This window comes from Pantherophis guttatus, chromosome 4 (assembly GCF_059756535.1).
Source record: "Pantherophis guttatus breed Tessera chromosome 4, ASM5975653v1, whole genome shotgun sequence".
In the NCBI taxonomy this organism is placed as follows: Eukaryota; Metazoa; Chordata; class Lepidosauria; order Squamata; family Colubridae; genus Pantherophis; species Pantherophis guttatus.
The window spans coordinates 155,606,108-155,618,130 of record NC_142066.1 but is presented as its reverse complement, the minus strand read 5'-3'; the positions used below and the strand labels follow the sequence as shown (position 1 = coordinate 155,618,130).

The 12,023-nt window shown below is 44.0% G+C and overlaps 1 protein-coding gene across 1 annotated transcript in view; it reads left to right on the top strand.

Moving 5' to 3' along the window:
- The window catches only part of OBSCN (obscurin, cytoskeletal calmodulin and titin-interacting RhoGEF), a 258,005-nt gene that overhangs the window by 230,711 nt on the left and 15,271 nt on the right, over positions 1-12,023 (top strand). Inside the window, exons 111-114 of the mRNA XM_060684486.2 lie at positions 2,488-2,658; positions 4,429-4,510; positions 8,269-8,508; positions 9,418-9,641. Coding sequence (XP_060540469.1) covers positions 2,488-2,658; positions 4,429-4,510; positions 8,269-8,508; positions 9,418-9,641 — 717 coding nt within the window. The remainder of the gene's footprint in view (positions 1-2,487; positions 2,659-4,428; positions 4,511-8,268; positions 8,509-9,417; positions 9,642-12,023) is intronic.

Genomic DNA, 12,023 nt, shown 5'->3' with positions numbered 1-12,023 from the left:
AAAAGAAGGGGAGAAAATTAGGCGAGGCCGGCCTGCTGGAATAGGAGTGTCTTCAAAGCACGGCGGAAAGTGCGCAGATCCGGGATCCTCCGTATCTCCGGGGGGAGCTCGTTCCAGATCGTCGGTGCCCCCACAGAGAAGGCTCTCCCCCTAGGGGCCGCCAGTCGACATTGTTTGGCTGACGGCACCTGGAGGAGCCCCTCTCTTTGAGAGCGTACCAGCCGGTGGGAGGCTGTTTGTGGTAGTAGGCGGTCCCATAAGTAGCCAGGTCCTAAGCCATGGAGCGCTTTAAAGGTGGTAACCAGAACCTTGAAGCGCACCCGGAAGACCACTGGGAGCCAGTGCAGCTCGCGCAGGAGAGGTGTCACACGGGAGCGCCATGTTGCTCCCATAACCACCCGCGTGGCCGCACTCTGCGCCAATTGGAGCCTCTGGGTGCTCCTCAAGGGGAGCCCCATGTAGAGAGCGTTACAATAGTCCAGGCGGGAGGTGACAAGGGCATGAGTGACTGTGTGTAGGGAGTCCCAATCCAGAAAGGGACGCAACTGGCGAATCAGGCGAACCTGATGAAAGATCCTCCCGGTCACGGCAGTCAAGTGCTCTTCTAAAGACAGCCGTGAGTCCAGGAGGACGCCCAAGTTGCGAGCCCTCTCCGTGGGGGCCAGCGATTCACCCCCAATAGTCAGCGATGGCGTCAACTGACTATATCGGGACGTCAGAAACCACAGCCACTCGGTCTTGGATGGGTTGAGCTTGAGCCTGTTTCTCCCCATCCACATCCGCACGGCCTCCAGACACCGAGACATCACTTCAAGGGCACATTGGGGTGGTCCGGGGTGGAGATGTACAGCTGGGTGTCATCAGCGTACTGGTGGTACTTCACCCCGAAATCACGGATGATCTCGCCCAGCGGCTTTACATAAATGTTGAACAAAAGGGGCGAGAGGACCGACCCTTGTGGCACCCCACATATGAGGGGCCTCAGGGTCGACCTCTGCCCCCCTGCCAACACAGACTGCGACCGGCCGGAGAGAAAGGAGGAGAACCACCGTAATACGGTGCCTCCCACCCCTAACTCTTCCAACTGGTGCAGCATGATACCATGGTCGATGGTATCAAAAGCCGCTGAGAGGTCTAACAGGACCAGGACAGAGGAGTACCCCCTGTCCCGAGCCCTCCAGAGATCATCAACCAACGCGACCAATGCCGTTTCCGTGCTGTACCCGGGTCTGAAACCCAACTGGAACGGATCCAGATACGTCATCTCATCCAGGTGCTGGGGAAGCTGTTGCGCAACCACACTCTTGACAACCTTTGCCACAAAACGAAGGTTGGAGACCGGACGATAATTAACCAACATTGCCGGGTCCAGGGAAGGCTTCTTGAGGAGAGGCCTCACCACCGCCTCTTTCAAGGCGGCGGGGAAGTCACCCTCACCCAATGAATTTATAATCCCCTGGAGCCAGCCTCGCGTCACCTCCCAGGAAGCCAGCACTAAACCAGGAGGGACACGGGTCCAATAAACAAGTGGTCACGTTCAGTCTGCCCAGAATCCTGTCCACGTCCTCAGGGGTCACAGGATCAAACTCATCCCAGATAACATTCTCAAGACCTGCCCCAGTCCCTCCTCCTGAGACTACCCAGTTGGAGTCCAGATCTTCCCAGATCTGAGTGGTTTTGTCATACAGATACTGAACAAAATCCTTGGCTCTACCCTCCAAGGGGTCCTCCCGTGCTTCCTGGTGGAGCAGGGAGCGGGTCACCCTAAACAGGGCGGCCGGGCGGTTATCTGATGACGCAATAAGAGCAGCAAAATAGCTACATTTCGCTGCTTTTATTGCCACTAGGTAATTCCTAATATGGGATCTTACCAGTGTCCGGTCTGATTCAGAAAGACTGGCCCTCCAACTACTCTCTAGGCGTCTTTTCCGGCGCTTCAACTCCCTCAGCTCCTCAGTGAACCAAGGAGCCAAATGAGATCGGCGCCAGGTCAGAGGCCGCAAAGGCACGACCCGATCCAGAGCTCCAGTGGCCGCCCTATCCCAGGAGGCCACTAGGTCTCCAGTTGAGGCGTGTGCCAGAGCCTCAGGGAATGGCCCAAGCTCCATCTGGAACCTATCCGGTTCCATCAGGCCGGTTCCGCCTCCCTGCGGCGGGGTGCAGCGGTTTGAAGGTCGAGACGAAGGAGAGAGTGATCTGACCATGACAAGGGCTCAGTAACTATATCCCCTATCTCAAGATCACTCAGCCACTGAAAACCAGTCATAAGTAGTTTTTTTCAGTGCCATTGTAACTTTCAGTGGTCACTAAATGGTTGTAAGTTGAGGACTACGGTACCTGTATCGCCTACATGTTTAAGGGGGGCAGAACAATGGAGGGTGATTGGCCCAAAGTCACCCAGCTGGCTTTCTTGCCTAAGATGGACTCACCATCTTTCTTTTTTATTAATTTAATGTTAAATATTAATCCTTCTGTTTTTTTGCCAAGATGGGGAGTGGAAAACCCTGGCCAGTGACATCCCGGATTGCTGTTACACAGTTGAACATCTTCCTCGGGGTTTGGTCTACTCCTTTCGTATTGCTTGTGTGAGCCCAGCCGGCGTGGGTCCATACAGCTACCCAACTCCCAAAGTGAAAATTGGTGAAGAAGATCAAGCAGGTATTCATTTTCTCAATAGGAGAGAATATTTGTAGCTCAGGGATGAAATGAGGGGCCCTTCATGCTGTCCGAGTTTGGTGGTTTTCTTGCAGACGTTTCATTACCCAACTAGATAATCTAATTAGTGTTAGGGAGTGTGGGCTTTACTCCCCTTATAGATTGAGTTGTTTATCCTGGCACTGTTGCTGGGAGTATGTTTTTTCCCTCCTAGGTAATTCCTTGGTTAGGGTATTGTTTGCTGCTTGATTGTTTGTCTGGTGTTAATCCATGCTTATCTGGGTTCCTCTTTCTGTGTTATACTTGCTGCTCTCTGAGTTTGGGGGTTCAACTCATTACCAAACTAGAAAACATCATCAGTGAATGAATGGAACATCTGAAAGCCAACAACCAAATTCTGAGAGCACCAACTCTTCTCCTCCTTCTCCTCCCAAGAATCCCCACCTCCCTTTTAGCATTAAGATTTTACCTAATTGGGTCATGAAAACAGCCAAACTCAGAGAGCAACAAAGAGCCCACAGTCCTCCTCCTCCTAAACCTCCTCCTCCCTTTCATCCTCCTAATCCTCCTCCTCCTCCTGCTGTCTACAAACCCCACTCCCTTCTAGCATGGATAATGTTCCCTAGCTGGGTCATGAAATGTCTGCAGGAAAACAACCAAACTCAGATTCATATTCTCCAAAGTGAAATTTAACACTGACTTCTTTTTTTAAAAAAATTATTTATTACACATTTATTGTTACATTTATATGCCACTACTCTTAGCGATAAGACTGACTTGCAACTGAATTCACCAAGGAGAATTTATTGCCACACAACCAACCATTTTGTTTCTTGATCTGGATCAAAGTTAGATGTTTCCTCAAGCCCCACAAAAACTGGAGTTCTTAGAGGAAATTAATAGCAATAGCAATAGCACTTAGACTTACATACCACTTTATAGTACTTTACAGCCTTCTCTAAAGGTTTACAGAGTCAGCCCCAACAATTGGGGTCCTCATTTTACCCACCTCAAAAGGATGGAAGGCTGAGTTAACCTTGAGCCTGGTGAGATTTGAACTGCCGAACTGCAGCTAGCAGTCAGCTGAAGTAGCCTGCAGTGCTGTACTCTAACCACTGCACCACCTCGGCTCTACAGGTTAACTACAGGTATTCCTCGACTTACAACCACAATTGAGCCCAAAATTTCTGTTGCTAAGTGAAACATTTGTTAAGTGAATTTTTCCCCAGTTTACGATCTTTCTTGCCACAGTTGCTAAGTGGATCAGTGCAGTTCTTAAGTTAGTCACATGGTTTTTAAGGGAATCTGGCTTCCCCATTGCTTGTCAGAAGGTTGCAGAAGTTAATCAGGTGATCCCGGGACACTGCAATTGTCATAAATATGAGTCAGCTGTCGAGGATCTGAATTTTGATCATCATGGGCATGCTGCAAAGGTCATAAGTGTGAAAAGCGGCCTTAGATCCCTGTTTTTAGGGCCATTGTAACTTCGAACAGTCCCTTAACGAATGGACTACCTGTATAATCCAAACCCACAACAAGCAATGTAACAAGCAATTAGGGTTAAGAATAATAATTGTAATAAAATCAGGATGATTGTGAGTGATGCAGATTCTGGGCTGCCCGGCCCAGAGTCCTGGGATCCCTCCCTCCCTCCCTCCTGGGAAACTAAGTTTAGCATCAGAAGGTTGGCGTTATGTTAAGAGCCCTTTATCTACTGTGTGTGATAACCATGTTTTAATTTAGAATTTGTCCTTTCTTCCTGTCCTCTTTCAGCATTTCAAGCTCAGGAAGAAGAGAATAGGATGGCAGCTCCGCCAACGCACCAGACCTACGCCTTCCAGACCGAGATTAAAAGGTACGCATATCCAGGTGGTCCTCAATTTATGACCACAATTGAGCCCAAAATTTCTGCTGCTAAGTGAGACCTTTGTTAAAGGGAGCTGTGCCCCATTTTACGATCTTTCTTGCCAAAATTTTTAAGTTGAATCACTGCGGTTGTTAAGTTAGTCATATGGTTGCTAAGTGAATCTGGCTTCTCCATCGACTTTGCTTGTCAGAAGTTCACAAAGGGTGATCACCTGACACTGGGATTGTCATAAATATGAGTCAGATGCCAAGCATCTGAATTTTGATCACGTGACCATAGAGGTGGCAACAGTCGTAAATGTAAAAAATGGTCATGTCACCTTTTTCAGTTCCGTTTTAACATTGAACGGTCACTAAACAAACTGTTGTAAATCAAGGACTACCTGTACACCATCTTTCTTTCTTTCTTTCTTTCTTCCTTTCTTCCTTCCTTTCTTTCTTCCTTTCTTCCTTCCTTCCTTCCACTTTTTTCTTCCTTCCTCCCTCCCTCCCTCCACTTTTCCTTCCTTCCTCCCTTCCTTTCCCTCATTCCACTTTTTCCTTCTTTCCTTCTTCCTTTCCTTCCTTCCTCCTTCCACTTTTTCCTTCCTTCCTCCCTCCCTTCCTTCCTCCCTCCCTCTCCCTCCTTCCACTTTTCTTTCCTTCTTTCCTTTCTTCCTTCCCTCCCTCCCTTTTTTCCTTCCTCCCTCTTTCCACTTTTTCCTTCCTCCCTCCCTCTCCCTCCTTCCACCCTTCCTTCCTTCCCATCACTTTTTTCTTCCTTCCTTCCGTCCTTCCTACTTTCCTTCCTTCCCTTCCTTCCCTTCCATCCTTCCTCCCTCCACTTTTTCCTTCGTTCCTTCCTTCCTCCCTCCTCTCCCTCCTCTCCCTCCTTCCACTCTTTCTTTCTTTCTTTCTTTCTTTCTTTCTTTCTTTCTTTCTTTCTTTCTTTCTTTCTTTCTCTCTCTCTCTCTCTCTCTCTCTCTCTCTCTCTCTCTCTCTCTCTCTCTCTCTCTTTCTTAAATTTATATGGCTGCCCACTCACTCTCAGTGACTCTGGGTGGCTGGCCAACAACAAACCTTTCTGAAATGTCCCTTTAAGATCCTGAGTGCACCTCTCCTTGGATATGTTGCAGCAATAATTTGATATAATGGAGGCATCCACGCCTCCTCTTTTCAAGGCCTGGCCTTTGGTCGATCAATCTGGTTGGCTAGCGTTGTTCCCGAAGAATAAACAGAGAATGAAACTCTGGGGACTCTGATGGCCTTAATTTGGATCATCCTGTTTGTTTGCAAATGAAACAAATGATGGAACACTTTTTTTTAAAAAAAAACACCCTGTTTTTCCATCCTGTGAACTCCTCAAGCTTAAGAGGAAGAGAGCTGGCTTGGCTGAAAAGGAAACAGTTTGCAGAGGAGAAAGGGATAATTTTTTTTAAAAGGGAATTGTAAATTGATCCTATTAGCAGCATTTTTAAAGGGAGGGGTAAAGAGAGAGGGGGGGGGTGAAAGATAGAGAGCTGGGGAGAGAGAGATGATAGATGATAGATAGATAGATATACAGACAGAGACAGAAGATAAAGAGATGAGAGAAAGATAGAAATACAGATGATAGATTGATAGATATTGATATAGATATAGGCCACGCAACAAATGAATCAGGAAGGGTTTCAAAAGAAAATGGCAACCAATTCAAACCTTTAATGCCGTTTCTAGGATAATTCATAGGGACACCCTGAGTCCTAGCTCTCTCTCTCTCTCTCTCTCTCTCTCTCTCTCTCTGTGTGTGTTTGTGTTTGTGTGTGCCTAAGCCCAAAGTAAGAAAGTGATTTTCCAAAACACAGAAAGGAGACGCAGCATTTGTATGTTGGCAGAAGCCCAGTGGCCACAGATAACATGGCAAAGAGTAATGCAATAAAATAGAAAGTTTCTAAACTTTTTCCAGGGAGTGTGCATTCCAGCTGGAAGTACTTTTAATAACAGCTGCGCATCTGGGCTGGGCTGGAAGTGAACACCCAGAAATAAAATTCCAAAATTCTGCACAACAAATGAATCACCTTTTATACAAGAGAAAGGCGAGAGAAAGATGGAAAGTAAAGAATCAGATCAGTCCTGAAGCTTCAGTTATTGGCAGACAGTCCTCGATTTACAGCAATTTGTTTAGTGACCATTCTAAATTGCAACAGCACTGAAAAAGGAGACTTATGTTTTTTACCCTTATGACCATTGCAGCATCCCCATAGTCACGTGATCAAAATTCAGATGCTTGGCAACTGGCATGTACTTATGACGGTTGCAGTGTCCCGGGGTCATGTGATCCCCTTTTGCGACCTTCTGACAAGCAAAGTCAATGGGGGAAACCAGATTCGCTTAACAACCATGAAACTGCAGTGATTCGTTTAACCATGTTGGCAAGAAAGGTGGTAAAAGGGAGCAAAACTCACTTAACAACTGTGATTGAGCAATAGAAAGTTTGGGCTTAATTGTAGTCGTAAGACGAGGTCTCCAAGTCCCTGACAAGCAACATTCTTTGACTGACAGCATTTGTTACCATGGTCAACTTGCCAGATCCAATTCAACAGGTAGAGACTTTTGGAAAATGGCTGTCCCACAGGTAATCTGATCCCAAACCATGTTAGGTGACAATCAGTAACCTTGATTTGCACCTAGAAAGATTTCAATGGCCAAATTTGTTCACACAATACAGATAGTCCTTGACTTATGACCACAATTGAGTCCAAAATTTATGTTCCTAAGCAAGAGGTTTGTTAAGTGAATTTTGCTTTATTTTACAACCTTTCCTGCCAGAGTTGTGAAGTAAATAACCATAGTTAAGACAGTCACACTGTTGTTAAGCAAACCTTATGTCTTCCCCCATTGACTTTGTTTGTCACAAGGTCGCAGAAGGGGATTGCGTGACTGTGGGACACTGCGACCGTCATAAATATGAGACAGTTGCCAAGGATATGAATTTTGATCACGTAACCAGGGGGATGCTGAATAGAATAGAATAGAATAGAATAGAATAGAATAGAATAGAATAGAATAGAATAGAATAGAATAGAATAGAATAGAATAGAATAGAATAGAATTTTTTATTGGCCAAGTGTGATTGGACACACAAGGAATTTGTCTTGGTGCATATGCTCTCAGTGTACATAAAAGAAAAGATACATTCGTCAAGAATCATAAGGTACAACACTTGATGATAGTCATAGGGAAACAGTCAATATAAATCTTAAGGATACCAGCAACAAGGTTACAGTCATACAGTCATAAGTGGGAGGAGATGGGTGATGGGAACGATGAGAAGATTAATAGCAGTGCAGACTTAGTAAATAGTTTGACAGTGTTGAGGGAATTATTTGTTTAGCAAAGTGATGGCTTTTGGGAAAAAACTGTCCTTGTGTCTTGTTGTTTTGGTGGGCAGTGCTCTACAGCGTCGTTTTGAGATGTCGTTAAGTTTGAAAAATGGTCATAAGTCACTTTTTTAAGTGCCATTAAACTGGTCTCTAAATGAATGGTTATAAGTCAAAGACTCCCTGTAGTAGTGTTATATTTGGCACCATTTTCTGCATGTGCCAATCCCAATTTAATCCCAAAATTTTTAGGTTTTTAGGTATGAAAGACCTCATAGAATCATAGGGTTGGAAGAGACCTTGGAGGTCATCTAGTCCAACCCCCTGCCTGAGCAGGAGATCCTGGTCAAAAGGTTGTCTGGACTCTTTTTGAAAACCTCCAGTGATGTTGGGTTCTCTTTTTTTTCAGGGGCCGTTTCAGCATCATCAAACAATGCCGAGAAAAATTCAGCGGAAATCCGTTGGCTGCCAAAATCATCCCGTATCAGCCAGAAGAGAAAGACGCCATCCTACAGGAATATCAGATCCTAAGGAAACTGCACCACACCAATGTAGGGCAGCTGCAGGGTGCCTATGTGAGCCCACGCCACCTTGTGCTGATTGTCGAACTCTGTGTGGGACCCGAATTGCTTCATGCCTTAGCTGGAAGGTAAATAGATATATTTTTTCCTATTTGACCAACCTACAGCTAGTCTTCAATTTACGAAAATTCATTTAAAAACCCTTTGAAGTTATGACGGTGCTTAAAAAAAAAAACTTTGGACGGTCCTTGCAATTATGACCATTGCAACATTCCTGATCAAAATTAGAATGCTTGGCAATCGGTGTGTAATTACAACAATTGCAGCATCATCATTTGTGACCTTCACAGTTGGCTTGAACCAGCAAAGTTAATGGGGGAAGCTGGATTCATTTAACGACTATGTGATTCACTTAACAACCATGGTTAAAAAGGGTTGTTATGACCACAATAGGGACCAGGATTTGTCACTTTGCTTAACAAAAGAGAAATTGTGGTCATAAATTGAGGACCACCTGTACCCTGATGACCCTACATATTATAGTTCTGGATAATTTTAAAAACAGTCCTTTGCCTGTAGAATTCAATTTGCATCCATCCCATCCAGCAATACAGGCAGTCCTTGATTTATAACTGTTTGCTCAGCGACCCTCCAAAGTTACAACGGCACTGAAAAAAATGACCATTTTCCACACTTACAACCGTTGCAGCCTCCCCATGGTCGTGTGATCAAAATTTGGGTGCTTGATAATTGGCATGTATTTTTGACGGTCGCCGTGTCCCAGGGTCACATCATCCCCTTTAACGACCTTCTGACAATCAAAGTCAGTGGGGAAGCCAGATTCGCTTAACAACCCAAGAAAGGTTGTAAAACGGGATCAAACTCACTTAATGGCTGTCTCACTTAGCAATGGAAATTTTGGGCTCAGTTGTGGCTAATTCTGATTCTGACTGCCTCCATCTGGTCATATCCATTGAGGCTGATTTTGGGGGAATCTCTGACCCTGTTTGTGTTTTTAACCATCTTCTCTTTCCCAGGCCTTCGTATTCAGAGGTGCAGGTCAGGGATTACCTGTGGCAGATTCTCAGCGCTGTCGAGTACCTTCACAAACAAGACATCATGCATCTGGATCTGCGGTCTGAAAACATGGTGATTGTTGAGCCCAACCTGTTGAAACTCCTGGACTTTGGCAACGCCCGGTTCTACACGCCCGACCAAATCATAACCGTGGATGGATGCACGGATTATGTAGAAACCATGGGTGAGTGAGCAAGCAAATCTGAGCATTTTGCACCACGAACAGAGGGATATTTATTTATTTATTTTGTCGCATTTCTATGCCGCCCAACTCCCAAGGGACTCTGGGCGGCTTACAACAAAGAATAAAACAATGTGAACAATCCCATAAAAAATGTTAAAAAGAAAAACATTAAAACATTAAAAACTTTTAAAACGTTAAAACACATGCACTCCAATTCGTGGCCGGGTCTCGCAAGATCATTATAACGAGATCAACGGCCCCAGGCCTGCCGGAAGAGCCAGGTCTTCACCGCTTTTCGGAAGGCCAATAGGGTGGGGATGGTCCGGACCTCAGGAGGTAACTGGTTCCAGAGAGCCGGGGCAGCCACAGAGAAGGCCCTCCCCCGTGGGCCTGCCAGCCGACATTGTTTAGCTGACGGGACCCGGAGGAGACCAACTCTGTGGGATCTTATCGGTCGCTGGGAGCTATGTGGTAGAAGGCGGTCTCGAAGATAGAAGATAAAGGAGAATCAGATATTCTTCAATTCCACTTGTTCAGAGTCAGCTAGAACTTTTCTTTTTTTTTTATTGAAAAGTTTTTTTAAAAAATTTCACATATTTTCCCTTCCCTCCTCCCCCCTCCTACCTCAACCCTCCCCCCTCCTCCGGACTTCCCAGAGCAAATACAGGATATAGCATTTAACAAACATATAAAAAAAAACCATAAGATAACTATAGATTTATCTCTCTTTTACACTTTAACTCCCCTTATTTATATCTGAATATAACTATTTAAACCAATTATTGCTTGAAAATAATCAATCCAACTTTGTTCTTGTTGGTTCTTCAATAATAAGCAAGTCTTCTTTCTTCCAGCATTGCTCAATCAAAGCCCAATTACAATTAACCATCACATCTCCAACCCCTACATATATTAACACATTAACAAATTATTTTAACCAATCTCAAATAGATTATATTGTAAAAACCTTATTTTTACTTTTTACCCCATATTGATTCTTCCTGGAAACATTTTTTTTTTTTTATTGCAAAAGTTTTACAATTACATTTTCACCCCTTTTTTCACCCCCCCACCTCCCTCCCCAAACTTCCCGTCCTCCCTAACCCTCCCTAACCCTCCCCCCCCCAGACTTCCCTATTATGTACTCATAACTAATAACACTGATATATATACCTGAACCCATCCCTCCCCCTACATAATTTTCCCTCTTTGTCTCTTTATATTAAAATATTTCTAATACATTGTTTTCAAATAAAAGCTATTTGATACTTTCTAATTTGGTATTTGTTCTGAACATATTCTATCCACCTTTTCCATTCCCATTCATAAGTCTCTTGTGAACAATCTTTTAAATATGCTGAAATCTTCGCCATCTCTGCAAAACTGGCCATCTTCGAAGTCCATTCCTCGATAGTAGGCAAAGCTTCATTCTTCCAATATTTACCTATCAACAATCTTGCTGCTGTTATCATATACAATATTAATTTTGTTTCATCCCGTGTAAAACCCTTAACTATGCCCAATAAAAACAATTGTGGAGAAAATTGAATTTTTTTCTTCAAAACATTCTGCATGACCCACCATATTTTTATCCAAAAAGCCTTAACTTTCCTACAGGTCCACCAAACATGATAATACGTAGCATCCAAACATTCACATCTCCAACATTTTGGCTGAACATTAGGGTACATACATGACAACTTTTTAGGATCTAAATGCCATCTATAAAACATTTTATAAAAATTTTCCCTCAGATTCTGCGACTGTGTAAATTTAACATTCTGAACCCAAATTTTTTCCCATGTTTCCAACATCACTGGTTCTTCAAAATTTTGTGCCCACTTAATCATGCAATCTTTAACTAATTCCGTTTCTGAATCCCTTTCTAGCAAAACATTATAAAGCCTTTTAATATGCATTGGACCTTTCTCTCTTATATGTCTAACCAATTCTTCCTCATGCAACATAATACCAGTTTTTTGGTCCTCTTTCCATCTCAATTGTAATTGATTATATTGTAACCAGGTTAAATTAATCCCTTCATCCAACAGTGTCTGCAATGTCTTCAGCTGCCATCTGCCCGCATCTGTAAAAAGAACCTCTTTGTATAAAAACCCCCCGAGTGACATTATATTTGTATTCCACAAGGTATGACCAAGATCCAGCCATAGCGGTATTTTATAATCCCATTTGAGTCGGTGCTTCTTCCAAACTCTCATCAAAGAGTCTCTAAGTATATGACTTTTAAATACTTTATCAACTTTGTCATCATAAAATAGGTAAGCATGCCATCCAAATTCAAGATCAAAACTTTCTGCATTCAATATTCCAGCCTTTTTACCCCCAAACCAATCACTTGTTAAAGTTAAAGCTGCTGCATCA